Source organism: Botryllus schlosseri, chromosome 6 (genome assembly GCF_051294905.1).
Source record: "Botryllus schlosseri isolate E-star chromosome 6, Bs_hap1, whole genome shotgun sequence".
NCBI lineage: Eukaryota > Metazoa > Chordata > Ascidiacea > Stolidobranchia > Styelidae > Botryllus > Botryllus schlosseri.
This window is the reverse complement of record NC_137241.1, coordinates 21,092,920-21,120,282: the sequence shown is the minus strand read 5'-3', so window position 1 is coordinate 21,120,282 and position 27,363 is coordinate 21,092,920. Positions and strand designations below refer to the sequence as shown.

General features: G+C 42.3%; 1 protein-coding gene and 2 long non-coding RNA genes across 3 annotated transcripts; 1 reads left to right on the top strand and 2 right to left on the bottom strand.

Moving 5' to 3' along the window:
* Positions 1–25,929, bottom strand: LOC145441468 (interleukin-1 receptor accessory protein-like 1). Its single transcript, XM_080319339.1, has 14 exons — positions 25,835–25,929; positions 23,353–23,489; positions 19,958–20,047; positions 19,752–19,902; positions 16,667–16,833; positions 15,985–16,084; positions 15,439–15,581; positions 14,351–14,427; positions 14,184–14,291; positions 6,373–6,626; positions 5,837–6,007; positions 5,571–5,677; positions 2,024–2,149; positions 1–386 (listed from the first exon to the last, which is right to left on the bottom strand). The coding sequence occupies exons 1-14, from the start codon at positions 25,914–25,916 to the stop codon at positions 231–233; spliced, it is 1,869 nt and encodes a 622-aa protein (XP_080175465.1). The 5' UTR covers positions 25,917–25,929; the 3' UTR covers positions 1–230.
* LOC145441470 (uncharacterized) lies at positions 9,269–10,873 on the top strand. Its single transcript, XR_013915834.1, has 2 exons — positions 9,269–9,405; positions 9,779–10,873. It is a non-coding gene; the product is annotated as an uncharacterized LOC145441470 (long non-coding RNA).
* On the bottom strand, positions 9,468–12,239 carry LOC145441469 (uncharacterized). Its single transcript, XR_013915833.1, has 3 exons — positions 11,889–12,239; positions 11,644–11,818; positions 9,468–9,744 (listed from the first exon to the last, which is right to left on the bottom strand). It is a non-coding gene; the product is annotated as an uncharacterized LOC145441469 (long non-coding RNA).
* Positions 25,930–27,363: the final 1,434 nt, after the last annotated feature.

The window sequence follows — 27,363 nt, the reverse complement described above, 5'->3', positions numbered from 1 at the left end:
AACGCTTCAGCGAATATGAGCTTGAATTGTGATACACGGCACTGGTGGGTAGCTGAGATGAAATATTGGAGATAACAGATTTGTAATTAGAACCGGAACTAAAACCGCCGCGTCGATCCAGATCCGGTAGGATATCCGTACCTAAGACGTAGCAGAGTGCATTGTCGCCAGTCAACGATCATCGAATTACCCGATCTTTCCACTGCACAATCGATCGCCGACCCCGGGAATCAAATCAGCTCTTGCTGATACTTGAGCTCGTAGCGAAAGTGCGGGTTGTCGTGTTCTCCGCGCGCCTTTGTCATCAGCTTCGGCAAGCCGTACTCCAAGTGTCTCGTGAGCTTGCCGTCGTCCATGCCGTCGTGCCATTTCACGACCCGGTTCGTCTGGCGAGAGAAAACAGGCATCTACTTCGCGAGAGTAGTGTTTTCAAGTATTGATATTACACGCCTCTTTCCACCAAGACGCACATTAACATCGACAATTCAATTATAGTTTTGATCATCTTTTCCCCCCGTAGAAGCCTCGACACCCTCGGCCTATCGTATACCACAGCAGACTTGCACAACTCGATAATTCTAGTTGTATAATTAGATTAATTAGAGCGAAATACCGGTAATATAATTCTAATCTAATTCGTGAAATGTTTCCATGCTCTAAATTTAATCCTAATCTAATCTCTGGTTTCCTTGGAAATGTTACAGGGGAACTATGTGGTGCGAGACGAGTCAAGCTTGGTGTACAGACATTTGCCATTCCCATGCTTATGAGACTGCGCTGTTGTGATTCGATATGAATTGAGCTTAATTTTTGTTGTATTTCCTTTTGCGAATTCAGTATTTCTAAATTTAATTTAATTTGGAAAAAAATGTGCGGCTATATAATTCCAATTCTAATTCAATTTGGAAAAACCCGTGTTGTTGTAGTTTTAATTCCGATCTACTTCGGAAAAGCTGAATATTTTCAGTTGGTTAACTCACCCAACTTACAGTACATACGAGACAAGTAGGACACCCCACGTACGCTGGCGAAAATGACATTTGTGTGGAGTCGCGATCGACCCAAGGCATTGTCACCCAGTGCAACGAAAAAGGTATGGTCGAAAAAAATCCCAAATCATCTTCAACGTGACGTAGAGCCGGCATTATTTTCTTTGCGTTCGCATAAATGTTACGTATTTGAATTTTCCACATCAGTCACGCTCATATAACGTCATAATGGGTGATACTAGAATACTCCACTCGACGCTAAATACTCCAGATGAGTATCGGTAATTATGGCGTCATAACAGACGCGGTCAGTAACGAAGTACTTGAGCTGTTCACAATCAATCGGGTAGGTTTTTGTCTAGTTGCACTACTGGTTATAACACTAGTGGTTATAATTTTAGCCAGCTTCATCAGTTTTCAGTTTTTCAGGAAAACTAGCCCAAGAATACTTAATTTTTCACTTACTCGAAAATTGCTAATTCTATTTGAACTGGAGTAAAACTTCACGCCGTAACTTCTACTGGCGTACCGTTGAGAACTAGTTTGACCACTTAAGGTCATAGGAGTATGGATAATGTTGGAAGTTCAAATATGTACCTTTTTCGCGGCGACAAAGAGAACAATAGCAGTTTTACGCCAAATAAAGACTATTCGGTATTGACTTGACGATACCTATTTCGTCGTACTTAGTGACAATGCCAAGTGTGGGTCACGACTTCACGGAAACGTTAGTTTCGCCGACGTTCCTAGATTTATGCTACATGCTTCGCATGCTGTGAGACGCCCAACAGATGTTTCAAGAGTTCTACGTCAGGACAAACGCACCGAAATTAAATAATTTCAGCATTCGAAAAAATAATCCCTCTACTCGACACGAATCATGACAATTAATACCCGATTCGGATTAGAGACTCAAACTATTGTGCCCGGTTCTACCCACGAGACCGCAAACTGATTCACGACACAGTGACATATCGAGTCAGTAGCAGGTTTCGTTTCGCCAAAGCCGCAAGCAAAGCCACGACCCTACGCACCTTCAAAGCAACACTCAGTTTGTCCCAGACTTTATCGTTCTTCGCCTTCTTCTCCAAGCACTTCCTCGCACCTGGAGTCAGGATGACGATGAGTCCCATGCGCGACTCCAGCAGACCATGGAATCCCTGTAACGAAGGTGGAAACCGCGTGTGAGTGGTTCGCACGCCGTTACCGAATGGCGCTATTGACAACTATATCAGTAGTGGTCTGTAATGTAGAACTTTCATATTTTGAGGTCCGAAAAGAGGACACATTTAAAAAAATAATAAAGCTCTGGTACCGGAATGGAAAACCGGTAATTTTGTAAGTACTGTGTGTACTAAAAAGGGCATCTTTCCCATCTCTACTCCGAAAATACCCGTTACGCCGTATTTTTAGTTGATTGTCTTGCCAACTCTGGCGTCCACTGGGTTGGACTCCAGTTTTTGATCACATTTTTACACTTTTCAAGAAAAAGGACATTTGGGCGTCCTCCGAAGACACTTTCAAAGGAATACAAATCCTCTGAACAGTGGACATATGGTAACCCTACCGTGATGTAGCATTGCGAAGTACTCAAACCAAACTGGTTTCGCCAACTTCCAGTTATTACTCAAGTGATTATGCTTTCAGAATACAATTGCATAGTATATTCATATTGAAGTGAACCCGAATATTTTTCGGCTGACACTCGTCAGGGGTAATCGTCAGCAACTAGTAGAGAATTCAAAAGAACATCGTACAGAATACGTTTAGAATACTCACTTTCAAGTAGATAACTTACTTACAATTTTTACTTTGAAAGGTACAAAGCAGTCCTAGGACAAGTTTTTTATTCCTTTTACGACTGAAATGACTTAGAAACAGCGTTGCTGTTGTTTTGTGATAATAATGGTCTTTGTCGACTACTGCGGTCATTTACACTACACCAGGCCAATTTTTTCTTCATTTTTATTCCGTAGCTGCTGACTTGTAGCACGGCCCACTGACAGGCCTTTATAGGACACCGCTTGGACGTATGAAATGGCGAGGAGGAGCCTGGATAAACTTCCGACACTGAGGTAGAAATTCCGGAGTCGACCTGTTGGCCGGACTCGATCCCGCAACCCATTGGTGTTGCAGCTGTTGATTACACCATTACGCTAACTCGCCACCTACAAACAGCGTGAAATGCCCGAATTTCACTTAAACTGAATATATTTTTGATGAACTGGTCTATCAGCAGTGTCATTAGTCGTAAGTTCGCGTTTCAGTGGTTCTTAACCTTTTTTCCTCCAGCGCCCCCTTTCAAAAATTATCGTGCTCCAGCGCCCCCCAACCTCATATTGTAAGGAATGTAATAAAGACAATGGGTAAGAGGGAGGACCGTAACAGCACTTCGTCAATCTCCTAAAAACGATTGCCTTGCGCACCAATAGCGTGATAAACCAAATTTCTAAGGGCTTCGCCCCCAAGAACCCCGTAGCGTGATTTCGATGGTCAGCAAAGTTTGTGTGGCTTGATCGCCCTAGGTACCAAAATTTCCTATAATGCATGAATGAATAGGTGATAATTACATATATAAGTCGCTATAAACTTTTTATCCTCTCAGCCAACGTAATCAGATTTACCAGTAGCGCTGAGTGAGCTGTTGTATGGGAAAATAAAGGGCACCTAATTAATAATTAAACATGTTCGGGCGTGCCCGTAGGTACAATTAATTCGTTACAAGGGGCGTAACAGCACTTCGTCAGCCCCCCCAAAAAACGTTGGTCTTGGCCCTCCATTGGGTGATAAACCAAACTTCCGGGGGGCTTCGCCCCCAGACCCCCCATTCCGCGATCCGCTATTTGCTGATACTAACCCCTCAATAATAATTATACATCTTCGGGCGGATATCCGTTGGCAGGAACGAAACGACACTTCATCCGGCCCCCCGAAAAAACTTGGGTCTTGGGCTCCTATAGGGTGATAAACCGACCGCCCCCCATCACGTTGTTCGCTTTTGCCACGGAATAAGCTGTACTGTTTAGCGAGCCAGCGCGAACCGCGAAAACTTTCGATAATTCATGATAAAATCGGTCAGTAAGATCGGGAATTGCATATATATTGCTATCAATTTCTTGTCCTCTCTGCTCACGTTACCAGATTTACCGGTAGAGCTGAGTGAGGTGCAATGTTCCCTCTAAGCTACGTTACGCACAACAAATCCGAAGTAATGACCTTTTTTTAGTCGTTACGCACTGTTGTCCAAGGGTCAGCGCAGTGAGTTGTTGGGTGTGCGCAGACTCATCAAAACTTAGAGCGAACATTGTGAGGTGTCTTGGAAACTGTAGGGCCCGTAACTAATAATTGAACAAATTCGGGCGGGCGAGCCCGTTGGTATGACTTCGTTGCATGCTGTTATTTCGTGACCTCCTGTCTGCTATATCAAAAAATATGTAATCGCCCAACAGGGATATCGCCCAACAGGAATATCTAGTTTTATCTCTGTCGCCCAATCGTACTAGACTAAAAGACGCACACGATTTCAAATTGGTATTTCTTCACTGGCGTATAATTTTCCCTGCCAGATGGAATTAGTCTTCTGGGGTTCAGATTGCCAAGACAGGAACATTCGGCGCCCATGGACAATTAAACCTATATGTCTTTTGTAGGCTATATATAACGAAGTTTTCGGTGTTAATTTGCTCTGAATACTCATTAAGGATATGTCCTACCACCACATCATCTACTGCGAAGCCATTTTTCTCCAGCGCCCCCCATACCGCCCCCCTGAGCCCAGCGCCCCCCTTATCGCCCCTTGAGCGTTTCCGCCCCCTTCGAAATCGGGGCGCTGGAGGCAAGGTTAAGAACCACTGCGTTAGATGAACCGTGCACCTTCGGCAGTATAGACGCCTCCGATTTACCCCTAAAAGTATGCGACCTCTTGACTAAATCTATTGTTAAAAATATTTGGTTACAGTTTAGACCTTCATTCGCTACTGTGACCACCTGTGTAGATCACGAAATAAAGTTCCTCTCTCATTGTCAAATCCATAATCGTAACAGCAGCGGTGGTCAAAGTAAACATAGTAGCTACTTAGGTAGAAGTAGAAGTAACTGCACAAACAAAAGTGGGATTTTCAAAGTAAAAAGGTATTCCAGGCCGAGTTTTGTCGACACAAATGAAAACTATAAAGTGGAAGAGTTTAGAAATCATAACAACTCAGGTAGCGCAAGTAAACGAAACCTACTAGAGCACTCTGAAAAAGCAACAGTATTTCATTTTTGGCCACCTCTGCTCAAAGCAGGTGGCGAGATAGCGTAGTGGTATAATACCCAGCTACAACCCCAATGGGTTGTGGGTTCGAGTCCGACCGAGGTCGACTCCAGAATTCCTACCTAAGTGTTGGAGGTTTAATCTAGGCTCCTCCTCGCCATATGATCCGCTCAAACGGTGTCTTACAAGTGGCCGTGCCACAAGTCGGCATGTACGGAATCAGAATAAGGAATACCGGCCTGGTGCAAATGACCATTGTAGTCGACAAACACCATGATTACCACAAACAACAGCAACAACCTCTGCTCAAAAGAGAGATATCTCACCAATTCGGCGTGAAAACGGCTCCACCTGTCCTCCAGATACTTGGGCGTGACGACCAGAATCATGCGATGGCATCTCTCCACGAGATTGGCGACATTGTCTACTTCGGCTGTGACGAGAGAAAGCTTAACGTCACACCACAATCGCCGTCAACAAACGTCGAAATGGCAGAGCGTGGTTATACGGAAAAACGCATTTGACATCGGCGACAGCAGTGATGAATACACAATACACAACGCACGTGCCGATCGCGCCCGACCGCACTCACCAGAGAAGAAGCTCTGTTTTTGCTCATCGTAATACGAGTAGTCGTTCAGCTCCATGTACTTGCCGATCGCTCGGACAATGCGCAACGTCGGCGCATTGTCGGCCGCAGCCGATTCGTCATCGTCGCCCTTGTTGTAGAGGTAGGACAGGTATGCCACGTAGTCCTTGTCGTCTGCGAGGTGATTAAAATCAAATATTTTGGAACTCGAAGATTCCCAGAGCTCAAATTCGATATCAAAAAATTGAATTCTAATATGTTCATGATCAGAAAATCGGATTCTATAAGATATTCATAATAGAAGAGTATCTAAATGAAACCTATTCGGGACCAAAAAATCAAACATATTCGGATTTATATCCATATCCAAAATCAGAAAAATTAAACTCGAAGGCAGTCGGCATGGTTGTAACCAAGTCACAAGGTTGCCGAGTCACAAGTCGATCTCACTTTTATAGTTTTGACTCGAGTCAAGTCAAGCCATTTTCAGAAAATGGAATTCGAACATATTCAGAGCCAGAATACCGAACGCCACCCACCTCTGTCATACTTCCAAAGGTGCGATCTCTTGTACGCCACCAAGATGTAGATCCAGTACACCCGCACCAAAATGCAGACCACCGTGACTACTGTGACCAGTATGATCACGGCCAACAACGCACTCAAAAGTTTTAGGTAGTATGCCGTGCGGTCTTCCAGCAGCAGGACTGCCCAAGCGTCTTTCTTCCACCGGCCGTTCACTACTGTCCACAACACGGCTTGGTAGTTTCCGAAGTCGTCGGCTTGTACGTTGCTGCACACACATTTCAAGGTACGGTCATAGGATATGATTGGAATTCTTGCACTGCATGTTTTTGGAATGCTCCCACTTCTACGTTACCAGTATTTTTAGGAAAGAAAACTCAACTTTAAAATTTGAATTTTGAAACGCAGAATGTAGATTTGTGGTAAGTAGGGCTATTTTTTGACCTAAAGACGGAATATTTTGCCCAAAAAACGGAAGATGTGTGTTGATGTCTTGGAAATAGGACCTTCTTCTTGTAATTGAGTATAAATAGGCGACGTTACTTCAAATTCTACTTAGTAGCAACGCCGACTACTATATGAAACCCTCTGATCAGCGTATTCGAAAGAAATCTTTGGTTCGAACTGGACTGTTATTTCATTTACACCCTAACGCAGCCGTGGATATTTTATCGAAATATAAGAGTATGAATGTACACTGCACAGCTGTCGGATGTACAATGTGCATTGATAATGACGCCTGTTACGTGATCGATCACTTCGCAATCACCGACCGTAAAGAGGCGCCGTCATTCAAAGGCTCGGATGCCAGAACATAACCGAATTTAATACTATATTCATATTGAAATGAACCCGAATATTTTCAGCTGACACTCGTCAGGGGTAATCATCAGCAACTAGAAGAGAATTCAAAAGAGCGTATATCAACAATCGTAACACAAACACACTTTCATTTGTGTGCCTTGGAGTCGACTTTTATCAAAATACACCAGCCAAGGCTGTGTCAACAAAAAGAGTTCGTGTATCATCTAAAAATAGTACATTGAACGCTCTCGTATTCGACATTTCGTGCTGGTGACGTCATATTTTGAGTTACGATTGTTGATATACGCTGTTCTTTTGAATTCTCTACTAGTTGCTGACGATTACCCCTGACGAGTGTCAGCCGAAAATATTCGGGTTCATTTCAATGTGAATATACTATTCAATTGCATATTGAAATTCTGTACCTCCAAGAAGCTGTTCAAATAGTCGAATTTGTGGCAGACATGAGCGTAAGAGAAAAGTATAAGAAAGGGTCCCCTGAGACTTAGCGAGACTCCTCGTTATCATCACTGCAGTGACTAAACTCCCCAGAACGCATGCACAGACCGTGTCGCATCGCCTTGTGCTTATTAATTGAGCGCATGCATTTTTAGACTGCAACGCCAACGTTCAATTTCACAGTCGAAATCCGCGAGGTGGGCACTGTATTTTTAGCAAAATCGCGACAACCCTGTATGAAAAATATCGCTACCCAGACCATGGAAAGCAGCTTTGATGCGTCAATTTCCCTAGCTTGTAGGTTTGAATGAAGACTTTTGGGACACGCGTAATGCACTCCAACAATATGAGTCACTTTGACCTTAATTAACCAAATCACCCGCGTAAAGAAGCGGCGATACCTGGAGGTAATGTTGGCGTCTCGACCACATTAGTCATTTATCACCAACTAGATATGGTTGATTACGATTTCTGAGCTGTCGAATCAGCGAGGCCTCCTTTCGTCCGTGCGTTTACGTTGGTATCCGAAATCCGACTAGTAATAGACACTTACGTGACCTTTGACACGAACCAATCAGGTTGCAGCAGGATGTAAACAAACATCAAGCCCGGGCAAACTTACTATGAGCTCTTATGGAAAAGGGTTGAAAAATGAAGGTTTTTAGCAAAATGACATTTAATTGGGGATAGCTGGCTTTGGTGAATGGTAAGAACGTTGAGCTAGTACGTATTTGCACTTTGCAGTGTTATAACCTAGAATAAACCTGAACGGTGTCAAGAAACCATCAGCACGGTATGTCCAAATGAATGGATTTCTGACAACTTTTCGGATGAAACAACTATTGCGGGGTTATCATTAGTCGTAAACAATACTATAGGATTGTCGTACCGAATAGCATGTATTAGAGGAATCTTGAGTCAGGATAGGTGGGGTATTCATTATGTGTGCTCGGTGTTATATGCGTTCTATTTAGGGAATCATATACGGAACAGTCTGTATCCCTATCTAGCAAATTATACTGTTACACTCAGGGTTGTAATGACTCGAGTCACGATTTCATGATGACTCGACTCATTTTCCTAAAATACGGAAATGACTCGACTCGAGTCAATCTGTGTATTGACTTGACTTGGACTCGAGTCATCGTGCATGACTCGAGACTCTGACGGCCAAGACCGACATTTCATTGTAATTTCGAAGAATAGTAAAGTAACCACACTATTGGGATTTCGTCTATTGGTACTGATACTTGAAAACGCGACCAGAAACTGCTAAAAGTGAGGAAAATTAGTATTATAAATGCGAACCATTCGATATCACCAAACTGAGTTATAAAAAGTGGATTTAGCAAGATTTAGCAACTGGTCAGTCGACACAATGACTTGGACTCGACTCGAGTCATGGTGGACTCGGCCCTCTGATCGCTGACTTGGACTCGGTGGTGAATTGAAAATGACTCGAGTCAAAACTATAAAAGTGTGATTGACTTGTGACTTGGTTACAACCCTGGTTACACTGGACACTTGTCTGCATTCTATAATCAACATGTTACTATAATATATGTGTTAGGCAACATGATCCGACCACAGCTGAAATTGCCATTTTTTGTTCTAGCTCATGTATTGAATCCATCAGGATACATGCCGGATAAACACAGTGCTAAACTGCTAATAGCCTACTTACGGGTGAAACTTGGAGATTGCTACCCAGACCGTTCCTGGTGTGCGCTTCTACCTTTCCAGAGCCAATAACATGCATGGAAGAATGTAAAATCTGGATAAAGGCATGTGGACTTCCTTATAGTCATCTGAATTCTCATTTTATTGATAAAATGACGTATGTATTTTTGTACCAAAAATATTGAATCGTCACATAATTTAGTCGATAGAACAATGAGTCCAAACTGATATGCAGTCACACCGCTTTCGTTGTTGATGCCACAATCGACTTGGTGTGTGTCTCATATTATTCTGCTCCAGTGTTGTTGCTTGATGGTGTAAAATGGATTGAAATTGTTGAAAGCAATATATTCAATGATAAGATGGATAGTTGATGACATTAGTAGGGGTCGACATGAGTCGAACGAGTACGCCTTGATGGATGCCTGTACAGCAGTGTTGCTCTGTAAAATAAACATATTATATATTTTTGTGCAGGCTTGATGGATATCCTTTATGACGCTGCAGAAAGAGGAAGTCGAGGGATAAAACGCAAGAAAATCAAATTTCTGGAAGAAGTATAGAAGCACAAAACAGGAAACTCTTCCAGGAAAATTACAAATTGACGGACAATTATTGCTAGTGAAGTTCAGCTCTCAGAGCACCATAGTGTCAAAAGATGTGGAGAAGCTGATTAAATTTTATACTGGACTACATTAAATTCTTTCTGAATTGCCCGACTTATCCTACTGACGTCAAATTCCTATTATTGTAGTAAGCATAGTATTAAACCATTAGGTGAATCGTATGTAACTGCTTCATTAAATTTCGATTTGGCTATGTAGAGATGTGGTTCTTAAAAATGCACCATTTGCATCCATTCGCGAATTCTCAAATCTAGAATGAATATTGACTGTACTGAACTGATGAAGACAAACCCCGCCGTGCTCACAATATCTTTCTGTCTATAAATCACATACAACTTTGAAAGGATTGATGGATTGTGGTGTACTAACTTTTGTGCGAGAACCAGTGTTGGTATGACTCGAGTCATGACTTGACTTGACTCGAGTCACTTTGCTAAAATGACTTGACTTGACTCGGCATGTCAGAAATGTGGATTGACTAGTGACTCGGAGCAAAATTCATGAGTCAAATTCACGTCATCAAGTAATCGGTGTCAATAAAAACCACTGTATCTTGCACACTGTATGTTCGGACTGTTCACGAAACGCTGGTGTAACCCGTGAGAGTGACCAACCATTTAATGATCGAGCGTTTTACTGAGCCTTCATTGTTCTCTCACAAATATATTTTTATCGCAAACGAATCTTACAGCTTACGTTGTCGTAAACTAGTATACCGTAGTAAAGTAATTTAATAGCAAAATGTCTATTTCTGTTCTACATTTTTACCGTAACCAAACGTCTTGTTTTATTGAAATTGATTGGAATATAGTTTATATAGTCCTTAACCATTGACGAAGGCTCGAATTGTATCATATCAATTTGTAAATGGGTAATGTATTGCATCTTATCAATTCATTTCTCTATTCTCTATTTTGGATGTTAACTATAAACTGAGGCTATGCAATCACGTAGTTTAGCAGTTCTACGTATACGTGAGCGATACAGCGCCTTCTTGTGTGTATAACTCTGTATTCGTTCATTGGTGTGTGTTACTTGACTCGTGGCTCGACTTGACTCGAGTCAAAATGTGCAATGACTAGAAATGACTTGTGACTCGAAGGTAGTGACTTGATCCCAACACTGGCGAGAACTATTCACATGGAGCTATGGTGAACTAAGAGATGCTATCATGGCAGAAAAGGGATTCGCCATTGAGCCTGAAATCAAGAAATTAAATCTAGATTTTATATTCCTGCACATGATTCGGCACATCGTCAAATGTCGGGGCCAAACTGTTCCACAACAAGAAAGATGACGAGACATCATATTCATATTAAACAACTGATCGGAAGAATCAAGGAGTGTGAAATTTTGTCCGGTGTCATAATATGCAGCATTGTCTATCAACTAACCGAATATGGACTAATTGCTTACTCTAATTCAAGATTAGAAATGAATGACGCAACATATTCAGCATTTGTGCAAATTCAGTTCCATTGTGAATATCGTAATGACTAATAGCATGCTACAGATCCTAATTGCATGGTGCCATGGTCAGTGTGTGCCAACAGTACATGTCTATACATACTATATTCCAGTGGTGTGGTGTGCATTGAATCTCATTTAGATGCCCAATTTGTTGAATGAACAGTTCTCCAGGTACAGATGTTGTAGGATTATTTGTGTTTGGTGTAATGTTATAAAATCGAAGACACCAGACAGACCAAAATCTACCTTGAGGCAGGAGTTGATGGGTTGCGAGTACGGTCAAGAGATGGCTTGGCAATCACGATCGAGCTCACTGATGCTGACGCAAATAACAATGTATGTCTTTCAGCCCTTGTAGCTTCAGGTGTTGGATTGTCTTGATCCGTGCATGCATATGCATGAGAGCATATCAGAACCTAATCTGAAAATAAAACCATGGTTACAATATCTATTGCATGAGTCTCTGAAGAAATGCCATTTTCCTTACTTACCCTGTCTTACAAGTGCAAGACGAATCAATATTAGATTTTCCGAGATATTTCCATCGGGTGTGGTATCTCACTTTTCTGCAGGCTGCGATAACATTGGCAGTTCACTAGAATATTGCTTCCACAATAAGAGTGGAGTGTCTCCTCAATCTTTATCCCTAAGTCGTGTACGTAGCGCTCCATGAAATGCTTCGTAGCTTTCTCCGCGGTGTTAGAAGAAAATACTGTCCCACTCAAATCCGATAGAATATCCATAGCTTTCAATCAATATATACCAAAATTGTACTGTGTGGCAGCGGCTATATTTTTCTAGCATATATTTCTGAACAGGAGATATTATGCTTGGAGATTTTACTCGTGACCTGAGCCTATGAAATCGTCAAGTATGCATTACCACAATCCGATAGTATATAGTATACATCAATCGTTGCTTAATCCGAAAAGTTGTCAAAACTCCATGCATTTGGACACACCATGCTGATGCGTACTTGCCACCATTCATGTTCATTCTAGATTAAAACGCTGCATCTACATACTAGCTCTACGCTATTACTATTCATCAGGTCCAGCCATCCCCAATTCAATGTAATTTTGCTAAAAACCTTCATTTTCCAACCCTTTTCCATAAGAGCTCATAGTAAGCTTGCCCGGGCTTGATGTTTGTTTACATCCTGCAGCAACCTGATTGGTTCGTGTCAAAGGTCACGTAAGTGTCTATTAGTGCCAACCATTATTTCCTCGTGTGTCTTGCCTTCGTGTTTAGATCATGTGTTTAATATGGTCAGATTGCTCTCTGAACAATTGATCGCAAAGTTCTTTCCTGCATGGTTAGCATGTTATAAACCGAAATTGTCAACGCCAATCCTGACATCAGCAACAGCCTTTCGGATTATCCCCGCGCCGCAGATATTATTAACGGTAGCCGCGATATCGCTTATCGCACTCCCGGATGACTAATGGCCGGAAATTTACAATAGACGGGAAAAGGCGACATGGCGGAAAACACGGCTCAGCGGTAACCCTGAATAAAAAAAACATCCGCCGGAGAGCCCCTTTCATCCGGATCGATTCCTCGGACGGCGCGTAACACGCGTCGCATTGCATTTGCCAAGTTGCGATGACTTGTTAATCTTGCATCCGTGGCGTTTCGATTAAATCGGTCACTTTACTACAGGTCGATATTCTGTTTTATGATTCTTGAGCTGCCGACTATGTAGCACGGCTCATTTATTCGTTCTATGCTTTTGCTGGGGAAGAGGAGAATAGTATAGATAAGCCTCCAACACGTAGGAGTTCTGGCGTCGACCGCGAAGCCCATTTGTGTTGAAGTCGCGAGAGAGTACCACACGCTATAACTACCCTATTAGCGATAAGGTGTGTATTCACACTTCTGTACCACCCGTGATATACGGTGTGAACATCGACCCGTTGTGCACGAAACTGGCGGCGCGACTAATATTCAACACTGCGGCGGATTAATACCGCGCAAAAGTAATCGTGGATGATACTAAAGCAGGCAGTTTAATGAAATACAATAGGCTGCTACACAGTATGTAATCGAAAATCGTGTATTTCGCCTATTTTCACCCTAGTGTATGGTGTAAATCAGGAAAACGGCTCGTTTGGGAACCAAATAATGCTTTCACACCCTTCCAAGGGGTAAAAAGGATCCAAGTACACTAATTCTGATGGCGATACGTCGCAGGGGTGCAGTGCGTTCCGTTTTCGCCAACAGCCGCATGAAATCGCAAAACGGTGGCACAAGTAACGCACTACAACCTTGGGATATATCTCATAAGGGATCGGCGTAATTGAAGCATTTTCACTCATCGGAATGAGTGTGGAGCACAATTCGGTTCCAAAATAAGCTGTTTTTCTGATTTACACCTTACGCTCAGGTAGAAATCTGATAAATTCACCCATTTTCACCAATGGATTCACAGTATATAGTACGCAGTTTCAATGAGACATAATGATCTTACAGGCGTGTCAAAATCACTTCACGAGAAATATAATACTTCATTAGAAATATAATAGTAATAACTAGTATTACTATAAAAGGGCTGCATCAAAATTATATCAATAAATTCGAAAACGAATGTTTCGTTGAATATGCGCGTGAATTGCGACATATGCCACTCGGCGAATTCTGCGTGTTCTGTGGTATTGTGCATAGGCTTAGATACACAGCCGCTGCTCGCACTTGACCGCTACCAAACGCAACCAAATGCGTGCACAACAGCACGATCCGGGCGATCATGAAGTCTCACAACGAACACCCCCGCCGCCAAAACCTACCCGATTTCCAGGGTTATTTCGAGCCGCTTCCTCTTGTCCTCTATGTCGGCATACGTTACATCCTTATTATACACGCACGAGTACGACTCGTTGCCCGTGGTGTCGTGACTGCAACAGATTACGCAGTTATCGCGACACTGCCGGACAGGCGACAGCGCGTTACTCACGACAAACAGGAGAAGCGGCCCTTTGCGCCAGAATTAGCGACTTCGAACAAACGGTTTTCGCACACGATCGCATCGTCCTGAGAAATACGAATCATTAATTGGATAGTTTCCCGTTGCGTCAAGACACAGTGTTATCGACAGACGACGCGCAAGTGAAAAGTATTGCCAGGTTTATCTACACGCAATCACAAGCAATTTTCGAGACGAGTTACAACTGCCTGTATAGCAAAAACGAAGGGCATGAAAATACTTCGATAGTTGGATGACGTACATTGTGACATAGGGAGTGGGGACCAGCGCAAACTGACAGACGGCGCCACGACTACATATACGTCAGTGGTTGTTGACTTCTTCGTTAGCGCGGACCCCCAACTCGCGACATTTGGTGAGCTGATGACTAATCAAGGGCCTAGTATTGTACGTTACATAATCTTTGGAGTATTGTGACCGGCGGCGAGCATTGAAAAAAAAATAAGGACAGATCTTATAATTAAGGAGAAATTAGTTTTATAATTGTAGTTTCAACATTAACGTTTCATGGACCCCTTAAAACTACGACACGGACCGTAACGGGGTTCATGGTCTCATGTTAAGATCTCCAGCAAAATGCCAATTTGCCTGCTACTGCGATGTGGGGGTTTCAGATATTCTATCGCTCGGTTTGCTCAACAGTTCCACCCCAAGTGAAACGAATCCAACCAGAAAACACGTTATAATTTACAAAACTTTTAAACCAAATAGCTTGGCGCCTCAAAGCCTGTTGAAGTGTAACTGGGCTGGCCTGAAACATCAACGTCTGCACGAGCACTGCAAGCAGACACAAGCTGATTGAGCACTTTGAAAAATCGTAAGCAATTCCTTACAGACCCTGAACCAGTATTTCACAGGGAAATAATAGATGACTAGCGACTGACAAATACAATGGCGAATACTATTAATGTTTGCAATTCGGTGCCGAAACTTCAATGAGGTCGCCCTATTTCAACTTCAACTTCAAACTCTATTTATGTAGTATAGTGGGCAACTCATCGCAAAACCTTTCCCTCGTCCCTATGCCTCGCCAAAAACACAGCCCGACACGGACATACCTTCTTCCACTGCATCATGAACTCGTCATGCTTTGTCAGACAGCCGGTCATTTGCCCAGAGCAGTCGAATCGAGTCCGTCCGCTCATACCGACGTCGTAACGCTCCACGCAGGTCAGGGTAGGCCGGCCCTCGACAACACTCTCTGAAGATATCACGAGAGATGTATTCCGGGCGGATTTACATTGCCATCAACTTGCACACTAAACACTTGCACTAAATAACCACTCGTGAGTATATGCAAGTAGACGATCTTTACATTTCTTATGGGATTATATGAAGGGGGTTGTGAGGTGTATTTATACAGAAGCAGTTAGGAAGGCTTGAATCGCAGTTTGGTAGCGAGTTTCTGATGTGCTCGTAACATGGGCGGGAGGGCCATATCCGCCACTTCTCTACGGCCATCGCGTTGGAACATTTAATCACGAATGTGTCTCCTTCTATACTAAAAACGGAATCACGGTGTAAGTGCATTCGCTGGATTGTACAATACTTGACAAGTTCGTTCAGTAAATTATTATTAACAAAACAATCACACGATTACTCACGCCTAATGCATTGCGAATATGTCACTGGGTACAGAGTCTTGTCTTTGTACTGGACGCGGCACGTTAAGTTGATGGCGTCGTAAAAGTCCACGCTCGGCATCTAAACGAGAATCACTCCAGTTAGATTTTCACAATCATGACATAATTAGACAACGTTTGAAAAAATACAATTCTTTTTAAAGGCATTTGCTCAAAACACTGTTTAAAACATGTTTTAAACAAAGCGTTTTAAAATGCCGTTTGCTATAAATGCAACCCTAATCATCGCAGTGTTACAAGTCAGGGTTCTGAGTCGGAGATCCGTGAAATTTTCTTTTGATTATGTCGGAGTCTTGGCAATATTGTAGCGCCGTTTGGAATCGGAGTCGGGGAAATACAACCAAGTTATGATTCCTTACCGGGTTGATTCACTGGTTTACGGTGATGAAATGTAGTGAAAATAAACCTATAATTTACCAAGTAGATCTATAAGAATGCTTGAGACGGAGTTTTGTGAAGAAAATATTGGAAGTAGGTGCGTTTAAAGTTTCCGTAGTAGGTATATTGAAAAAGTCTAGACTCGCAGTTGAAGTCAGCGGTAGAGAGAAACGGCTCCACAGTCCACAGCGCTGATTACAGCAACGCATCCACGCAATACACGGATTGTGAACAATCCGTCGCAAGGTATGCTCTAGCCACTCACTTCAAGGGTGTCGCCGTATCCCGCGGGGCGAGAACTTATGGCCGCATGGTTCCACTGCTTGTTGTGACGGTAACTGGCGGTACGACAATGATCAGATATCCATGTGGTCGTGAAGTCACTTTCGTTCGCGCCTTTAGGTATCACGTCGGGGTAAGCCCCGTTTCCGACTGCAAAAACAGTAGGGATGGGGTGAACCTCTGAAAGGTTCGGGTTCGTGTGAACGCGAACCTTTTTGAAAGGTTCTGTGTGAACACGAACGTGAACCACGTGACGTCATATTGCTAATTCCAACCATATCAATCAATGAAGTGATAGCCTATATTAATGTACATTGTACATTGTACACGATACCTAGCGAAGTCTCGGGCCACATAATGTCACATTGCTGAAGTACATATTGGCGTTTTAAACGCCGCTAAATGTATCAACCGCGGTTATTAAAGGATATATTAATTTCATACAATCAATACATTCCGTCGCTTTGCCAACAATTTAGACGAGGACTTACCAGAGATTATAAGCTCACGCCTTAACGGTCTTAGGCAGACGGGACAATGTGTTTGGAGTCTGAGTATTGCTACATTGAAATTGAGAAGCGTGTAAAACGGGTTTCTATTAGTGCGGAGCATGGACCGGAGCCGTATTGGATATCCAGCCGGATTTTTTTCAATTTTGGCCGGACCGGATCGGAGCCGTATCTGTACTCTTTCTGTTACGGCCGAAGCCAGATCGGAGCAGTATTACTACTTTTTTGATCCGGCCCGAATCTTTATGGATAAGCCTGACTTTTATAACTAAATAACCACCAACCAACTACACGCAAGTAACCGCCCAGCCAGTGCGAAAATAAACGAGGCATATTTATAAATTCACGGAACCCCGTACCGTGTAGGGCCAGATTTCTGGCCGGACGTTTTCATTTTTGGCCTTCGCCGGATTGGAGCCGGATGAGTACTTTTGCCTGATACGGCCGGAGCCGGATCGGAGCCGGACCAGAGAATTGAACAACCGGATCGGAGCCGGACCAGAGAATTTGTCGATCCGCTCCGCACCAGTTTCTACACTCGCTACCGATACCATAAACAACAAGCTATATAGCAGTAGCCAGCACCTTAATCGCACGGATTTGGTTTTAATGATACAGTAAAGATATGAAGTCAAGATTGACCCCGTACGCCCGCTCGATTTTTTACATTAGAAAACGATATCAATGTCATTGATTAGTGGAATATGCATCATTCGCTGACTACATATATCGCTCGTGATGTTGTGTGATTGCGGGTCAAGCTCACAGCAGAGAGTCACTAAATATTCACAAACGGAAAGCTGGATAGAGTGACCCGCAGTTGAAATGCAATAAATTTGAACCAAAGATCTTATAATGAAGTGCAAATTACAATTTACCAAAAAGGTCCACAGTGCAGAACCCACCAAGGCTCTGTTGTGAACGCGAACCTCTAAATTTCCGAGATTCACACACAAAACGCGAACGTGAACCGGACGTTCAAACCATCCCTAAAAAACAGCAGCCGATGTGAAAATCGTAGCATGGGAACTGGGGCGAACAAATTTTTTCCAGATGTCCGGTATGGATATTATCGGACAAGTATAAGTATAATGGATTTCCAAGCAAGTGAAAAAGTAAGCATTATAGGTATACAGAATTGCCTAAATAACTATTGAGTAAACGCACTGCAATACGCGTCTTCCCGGCTAAAAAGTGAGAACTGCTAAGTAGATGCACTGCAACATGCGTCCTCGCGACTAAAAAAACTTAAAACTGTTAAATAGATGCACTACAGCATGCGTCTTCATGGCTACAAAAATGTTTAATGTTAAGTGGATGCACTGCAACATGCGTCTTCGCGGCTACAAAATGAGAACTGTCAAGTAGATGCACTGCAACATTCGTCCTCGTGACTAAAAAAATGAAAACTGTTGAAGAGATGCACTGCAGCATGCGTCTTCGCGGCTACAAAAATGTTTACTGTTAAGTGGATGCACTGCATCATGCGTCTTCGCGGCTACAAAATGTGAACTATCAAGTAGATGCACCGAAGTATGCGTCTTCGCGACTAACGCAGACTGATTAATGACGCTTGGACTGGATAATTCTTGTTGTTTTATTAGAGCGAAATGTTTCTTTTCGCTATTTCTAATTCCAATATGATCTGTGAAATGTTTCTACGATGTAACTTAAATTCGAATCTACTTTCTGGTGCACAGACATTTGCAATCCTCATTCTCATGATAATAAACTCTGACTTGCCATAAATAGCTGGTTCGTGGTACAGAACTTGAATATAGATTTCAATACAATTTCCATTAGAGTAGAATATTTATTGATCTCCACGACTTTTCGGGTGCCTCTATTCAAGAGTTAACGGCACACTGAAGGGATTTAAACAGATTTAAAAGCAAAACCAAAAATGCAAAGTATGACTTTTGATTGGTGCATCATACTTTGTCTTTTTGATATTGGTTTTAAATTCCTTTAGTGCGTCGTTAACTTTTGAAAAAAGGTACCCGAAAAGTACGAGTTCAATAAATATTCTCTACTACAATGGATGTTGTTTTGAAAGCTACATTTGACATAACTGAACCTGATTCAATTTCCGAGTTTCCATTAATGCAGTAATTCTAATCTATTTAAAAAAAACTGTAGCTATCTATAATACTAGTTATAGTCTAATTTGGAAAAAAATGTGTAGCTTTGATTGCAATTCTAATCCAATTTGGAAAACATAAAAATTTTCTAGTTGTTTCTAATTCTCCGGCCTCAAGTCGGTAAAATCTTCGAAAACATCGTCGGTTACCCTGATACGTAGGTTATTTCACGAGGTTCTTATGAAACTTTCACTGGCATAGGAAATGCAAAATTACCCATGTTATGTTGAAATCGGCGCTTGGCGAAGTTGGCATTATAAATGTAACAATCATCAATATTATGAAAGCGAGGCATTAGTGTGGTACTAATATATTCGAAAATGAATGTAGCACTGAATATGAGCCACTGAGCGTTAGTTGTGATATAGGGCACCTGAATTCGCCACACGGCCTGGTATGTAATGTTAAATGCACTTACCGCCACAATACAGCTCCACATAGTCGCCCATTGCGTTCTGCAGGTATTTCAATCTGTTCACGTCGCCTAGCGACGTCAAGCAGGTCTCGTCAGGAAACGGCGAAATGTCAACGCTTATGCTGTCCGCCATCCATCGCTTGCCGTTTACGAGCTGCAAAGAGCGTCAGTTTATTATGGAGTCAGGTTACCACTGTATCTCGACCTACCAATTCGGCCCCGAAGACAACATTGTCGTCCTGACTCGTGAGCGTGAATAGACCCTCCGATACCTCGGTGCCATTGCGACTGAGACGGCACTAAAAGGCAGGTGGCTTTGTCAGGTCAGTATTATTTTATTACCATCTTCAATAATTTAAGATACTACAAGGAAAGAGTCTGATTGGTTGACTTTAACATGTCATTTAAACTCCCGATATAGTCTACAAATATAGTAAGTGTTAAAAAGGGACATGTGTACAACTACATGTACATACATTGCCCAACAACTCATGCCCGATGAGAAATTGCCAACGCCCTAAATATAATTATGTAAAAAATGAAGATGTTTTAACGAGGAAGAGGCTTGCTACAGCAGTTCTTCTCAATCAATATCGGTGCGGCGAATCTCTAAAGTTGTTGTATCAAACTAATGCACCTCGTAGACTTAAAAGTTGGAAGCATTCAATGTAGATATATCACTGATAGCCAGGCCTGTTTATTTTTGGATTTCTCCAAAAATAACAAAAATAGCTTAGTTTTGGATATTTTCAAATTTTATTTTTGGAGAATCTCCAAAAATAAGAAATGAAGGTGTTTTTATCCCTAATACTGGTAGAGAACTTCACCGGAAGTATGTTATATCATGTATTCAAGTCCTCCAACACATCGACATCATCAGTGATCTTGATCTAACTTCCCAATACTTTCATCATAAAGGCTTTGGCCTGGAGAATGCCCTCCAAAATCAGTGACAGACGCCCTTCAGAGACCCTTCTCGCACTTGATTTTCGAGAAATCGGCTTCGACCGTCACAGTTGTGGGAAACATCGAGCCGATAGAAGCCCAAAGAACTGTCGGGTGGCTTCAAACTCTTCAATCTTCCAAGCCTTTGCTCCTGACAAGCGCTGGTCACTAATGCTCTTGGAAGTGACGTCCATTTTGTATAGGAAAGACACGGATCGATATTCTATATTTACTCGGATGTCCACTTGATCGACAACCGATCTCGGTGTTTGTGGATCAATTCACGGAGCCGCTAATAAAGAAGCCTATTTGTATCATTGTTGTTTATATTATTAGAATCAAAAAGAGGAAGAAGTGTTTGTTGTGTCCTCTCTCACGGCCCACGAGGTTGCACCACTTGGTGTTATAGACAGGGCAGGACCTTTCATTGTCGGCAACTTCGGTATTCTTATTGCCGTTTACGAGCCCTGCAATAAGCTCCCGGCTGTATCGAACGTGGGGTGTGTCTCCTCTTCGTCGAGGACTGGTCGCCTGATCGAACGCCTTCGAGGTCGAGGACTGCACAGTGCACACCCCTGATCCTCCACGAAGTTGTGTGCATCAGTGAACTTAGCCCAGCACCCTCTGACCAGAAAACCGTCCTTGCTGTGGGTGTCATTGTCCCAGTCCTAATCTGAGCACCGAGCTCGAAGACGTTCGACCAGGCGATGTAGCTCCTCCAGCTGCTTCACAATCAGAAACCCAAGTTCCTGAAGCTTCGTGACGGTGGTGCTCAGCTCTGTGGCCATGCGATCGAGGACGATCAGTTGGATCCACCACTGCGACGAAGGTGCACAGGCCGGACTTTTCTCGTTGATAACCTCGAGTAGTTTGGTACCGTGTCCAGTCAAGCAAGTGCTCACGTTCCTAATTGACAATCAACCGGTGTCAACAAACTTGGGGCAGGTACTTTTCATCTCCTGGATCAAGTTCCGTTGCCGTCTGATGTAGCTATTCAGTCCCATTGTCGTGTGGACGAGGTGATTCTAGTAGAGCTGGCGGTATTCGGCCTGCGCCGCAAGGTCCAGTGGTGCACCGCACCGCACTCGCACAATTTCATACGCTGCTGCCTGTTCAACCCTTGTCGCCACGCCTCTGATCAATCCAGTAAGTGGAAGTACTTTTAGCGCTTCGGAGACCCCCTCTCACATGCACACACATGCTGTTTGTTGCGTGTTTTTATGAGTTCCCGGGTTGTTGCAGCGGTATTTAAGCTGCTTTGACTCGTTTATTTCACTAAAAAACTTGAAAAAACATCATCCAAAAAAAGTTTATTTTTGGATGTTTTCAAATCTTATTTTTGGAGAATCTTCAAAAATAAAACCCAATATCCAAAAATAAACAGGCCTGCTGATAGCTGATGACTAAAAATTGGTCGGTACCTCTGTCCAGACCTGCTTGTGGCCTATTTGAAAAGCTGGGTACTAATAAAGTCAGTAGCTTCGCGAACATAACTAAGGTTGGAAATGACTGGTTACTGAGTGCAGCAAGTTTGTCTTGCACGCACCATTGCCGGGTTGTAACCAAGTCACAAGTCAATCTCACTTTTATAGTTTTGATTCGAGTCCGATGAAACCAAATGATGACCCACTGAGATTATAAAGCACATTAGTCATTTGCTGGACTTTCAATATCACCTGAAACACCTTCTTGTCACAGAAAAATAAAAAGTATTGGTGTTCTACCACGATAAATGGGGAATATTAGATGTTATTCACCGAATATTAGGAATAACGTGAAGAGAGGACGATAACTTTCGATAGGAAGAAGATGTGTCACGATTATTATCAACCAGGGGTGATAATTCTCGAGCATCCTATCGGTACATGACCCGGGTTCATCTACTTATAATTAACTGAACGACATTGTGTCTTCATCGAAAGTCGAAAACAGTGCCCATTAGTCTTAATTCGTTTGAGGGAGCAATATAGAGCACCAAAGAGCAAATGATATGATATCATAATATAGAAATGTTTTGTGAAGAATACGACCACAAGCTTCGTTAAGACTTCGTCAAATCTACAATGGACCGACAAAGAATATATAGATATTCACTATCACTTGAGAAATATATTTACCCGTGTTTTACCTGCTTGTCAGTTTATTTCGTTTTCGTGGTCGTTAATTTTAGTGTGAAAAGTAGCCTACTTTATTTGCGATAAGTTTGTCTTGCATTCTCGTATACCTTTTCGTATTGGAGCACTCCAGCATATTTTGGTGTACTACATCGGTTGAAGAGCAGTGTTTTACAGCACAACTGCCACCATAGAAGGATACATTCCGAGGCAAACACGATACAATATTACTATAGTCACATCCACACTTCTCGGAGTCGCATGTTACATGTCTAAAACTTCATATGTCTTGGTGCGTCGTGACGCGGTAATGGCCAACGCGGAAATGCCCATTTCTACAAATCATGCGTATGTTTTCTTTCGTAAGTGGAAACACTGAACCGCGCCCAGCGCGAAAAAAAAATTGAAAAAGTTGCATAAATTTTCCAAAAAAAAAATACTCAATAATTTATGTTAATTCACGAAATAATTTTGGGCTCCCTTCGAGCTCGGACTCCGCTAATTGGGGGGTTTGGGGTGCGGCAGTTACATCATCATAAACGCACCTTAGCAATATTACTATCAAGTCCGGGATTCAACGCTTCCCAGGCCTGACGCAGATGATCGCAGTCTACGCGAAACGGCCAGTCCACGTACGCCAACACTATGCCCTCACGTTCGTCTTGATTGCATGTATTGACTCCTGCAAAATTGGTCTTGTCAATGAGCCGCTTCGTGGAAATGACTCGCTCGACGCTTGATATAATAGTGAAGGGCGCCATTTGTTGCGGTGATGGATTACGTAAAAACGCTATTTGAAGAGCTTCTTGGAGGTACAGAACTTCAATATACAATTAAATAGTATATTCATATTGAAATGAACCCGAATATTTTCGGCTGACACTCGTCAGGGGTAATCGTCAGCAACTAGTAGAGAATTGGAAAGAACATTGTATATCAACAATCGTATCACAAAATATGACGTCACCAGCATGAAATTTCAATTCCATTTGTGTGCCTTGGAATCAACTTTTATCAAAATACACCAGCCAAAACTCTGTCAACAAAAGGAGTTCGTGTATCACCTAAAAATAGTACATTGAACGCTCTCTCATTCGAAATTTCATGCTGGTGACGTCATATTTTGTGATACGATTGTTGATATACAATGTTCTTTCCAATTCTCTACTAGTTGCTGACGATTACCCCTGACGAGTGTCAGCCGAAAATATTCGGGTTCATTTCAATATGAATATACTATTTAAAAACGCTATTATAAACGCGTAGTCCCATCGTTTTCCAAACAGACGTACTACCATACTATTCAAATTCATGACGCACGTCCGTCTACAGCGGTGGCTATTCAACATGTTTCGGTAACCGGCACCGTAACTGCCGCACCCCAAACCCCCCAATTGGGGGGGCGAGCTCGAAGGGGGCCCAAAATTATTTCTTGAATTAGCATAAATTACAGAGCATTTTTTAAAAATTTATGCAACTTTTTCAAAATTTTTTCGCGCTGCGCGCGATGTCAAGCTACCAAACATCTACAATATTTGTAGCCTACTCTTCCTCCAAGAAAAAACACGCACGATTTATAGAAATAGACATATCGGCGTTGGCCAATACCGCACCAAGACATATAACGATTTAGGACATATTATATGCGACTCCAGGAAGTGTGCCAGAACAATCGGCAGTGCGGAAACTTTGGCCGAAAAGGACCGCCCTTACGCTGTCCGAAAACTTCGTTATATATACAAAATACATATAGGCTTAATTGTCAATAGGCGCCTAAATGACTGGCGCCAAATGTTCCTGTCTTGGCAATCTGAACCTCAGAAGACAAATACCATCCCGCAGGGAAAAATTATATGCCACTGAAGAAATATCAATTTGAAATCGTCTGCGTCTTTTAGTTTAGTACTTTTGGGCTATTCTATATTTTTTGATATAGCAGACAGGAGGTTACGTCACGTCACATCATGTAACGAAGTGATACCAACGGGTCCACCCGTCCGAAGATGTTTAATTATTATTTACGGGCCCTACAGTTTCCGGTAAATCTGATAACGTGAGCAGAGAGGACAAGAAATTGATAGCAACATATATATGCAATTCCAGATCTTATTGGCCGCTTTTATCATGATTCATGAATTATCGAAAATTTTCGCGCTTAGCGCTGGCTCACTGGACAGTACGTCTAATTTCGTGACAAAAGCGAACAACATGATGGGGGAGAGGGCGGGTTATCACCCTACCGGAGCCAAAGACCCATTTTTTGGGGGGCTGACGAAGTGCTGTTTCATTCCTGCCAACGGGTGTACGCCCGATAATATTGACCGGTTCAATCATGAATTATATAAATTTTTCGCGCTTCGCGCGTCCAGGCGGGAATATCCTACTCGCTAAACGGACACCCAATGTAGATGACAAGTAGCGGCAAAGATCGGATTGCCGAAGGGGGTCTGGGGGGCTTCGCCCCCCCAGAGGTTCGGTTTATCACCGTATGGGGGGCCCAAGACTAACGTTTTGGGGGGGGGCTGACGAAGTGCTTTTACGGCCCTGTTCTTGCCTAATGAGCAATAGATGGCGAAGTATGATTCATCTGTGCCATCGCGTTATAATTATATCATAGTTCATAGTATGACCAGCATTCTTCATTACACCTTCCTTTTTCGATACATCGCACCGGACTTGGACAACTAGATAATTCTAGTTGTCTAATTTCACTAAATTAGAGCGAAATGCCAGTAATCTAATTCTAATCTAATTTGTAAACGCTGAGAATTTTCTAGTTGTCCAAGTATATGCATGGACAACTAGATAATTCTAGTTGTTTAATTTCACTAAATTAGAGCGAAATACCAGTAATCTAATTCTAATCTAATTTGGAAAAGCTGAAAATTTTCTAGTTGTCCAAGTCTGCATCGCACACATCAAAGGTCAAGTGATCAGCATTGTGTCAGCATTGTTACGCAACACATACTTCAAAATATTCCGAAATTCTACGGTAGCTAAAAGCAAAGCTGATCTTCTCCAACTCACCGACGTTATCTGCTGTAGAAGTCCAGAAGTTTACCACGAGCGAAGAAAATACTATTACAATAATGCTTTTTACCCATTGCATTGTTCTGAAACGGTATCGACAGGCCGTGTTATTTTTGGCATATGCCAAAACTGCCAAAAATAACTTATTTTTGGCATTTTTTGATTTTTATTTTTGGCAGTTTTGGCATCGTCCTCTAAATAGATATTTTCAGCCTCGAATAAGTCACAAAAACGCTTTATTTGGGCTAGTTTGTCAAAAGACACCACAAAATGTGCAGCATCCACTTATAATCAGTGCCAACAAACAATACGAAGAAGAAAAAGCCTAACGATTTCATAGGTTAATAATATCAAACGAAACCACAAAATGTGCAGTATTCATCGGAATCGGTGCCAATAAGCAAAAAAAAAACAGAAGGAAAAGCTTAACAAACACGCTCAACAGCTGATTGTTACAGCTGTTGAATAGACTTAAATCGTTTGCACTGTAACAGTGCTTCCAAACTCAGGTCAGCTAAGTTTCTCCTAAATTCATTTCTCGCCCAGAGAATCTGGGAAATATCGGCTTCAACAGTAGCCGTTGAGGGAAAGAATGTTGCCAGTCATCCACAAAAGGTTTTCAGAGCTTCAATATCTTTGGAGGGCCGAACCGGCTTCCATGCATCATGAAAAGAGATCACTTCGCCAGTGCCATCGATCTCGTCGCGGAAAGAATTGTCTTCCCGATCCTTTTCCAGGAGTTTCCTGTGTTGTCTCTCAACACATTCTATATAGTAGCCCGATTATCATTTCTCCTTCAGTCTACTGATATATTCACTTCAGGTGGCTTTAATATTACAAACTCGCATGGAAGAGTCCTGGGAAGGTTAGCTAGTTCAAGAACATTGACGCAACAAGACTGTCTGGCAAACCGAGACTATTCAGCTCAGAAATAGCCAGACAGTTTGTTGCGACACAATGTTCAACTCGATCACAATGCAAAAATCGTGGTTGATTTTGGGGGTTCCAGTTCCATGATCAGAATATAATATATATTTTAATAATCAGTACTGCGGCAGCTTCTCATTGATACCCGTTTTATCAAATTTAGCGCTCGACAATCCGGTCAAAAATGGTCGTAAAATTGCCTTTAGACAAATGGAAAGTATAACGTAAACCAAATGCAGTCAGCCGTTCAATCTCCCTGTGCCCACACCATTTATGACATCATGCTTTAACCCCTAATGGGTGGGCTGAACCCAGATTAAGAAACCTGCCTTTCACAAACGCTCTTCTCGCTTGTAACGCGGTCCTGTTAACACAACACCATGAACGAAATACACTATTTGGCAGGCCGTTTTACTTTTGGCATATGCCAAAAATTGCTTATTTTTGGCATTTTCAATTTTTTATTTTTGGCAGTTTTGGCATCCGGCTCCTGAAATGCCAAAAACAACACGGCCTGGGTATCGATCTGCAAAGTATACACGATTATTTTATTGATTCATTAGCGTACTTAAAAATTATGAATTCATAACAGCATCATG

Bases quoted from the DNA above. Each gene is read 5' to 3' on its own strand.
- LOC145441468 (XM_080319339.1), bottom strand. From the start codon at position 25,916: ATGCAATGGGTAAAAAGCATTATTGTAATAGTATTTTCTTCGCTCGTG. The intron at 14,292-14,350 runs GTGAGTAACGCG...AATCTGTTGCAG, and splicing joins GGCCGCTTCTCCTGTTTGTC to TCACGACACCACGGGCAACG. The intron at 2,150-5,570 runs GTGAGATATCTC...CCTTCGTTACAG, and splicing joins GCCGTTTTCACGCCGAATTG to GGATTCCATGGTCTGCTGGA.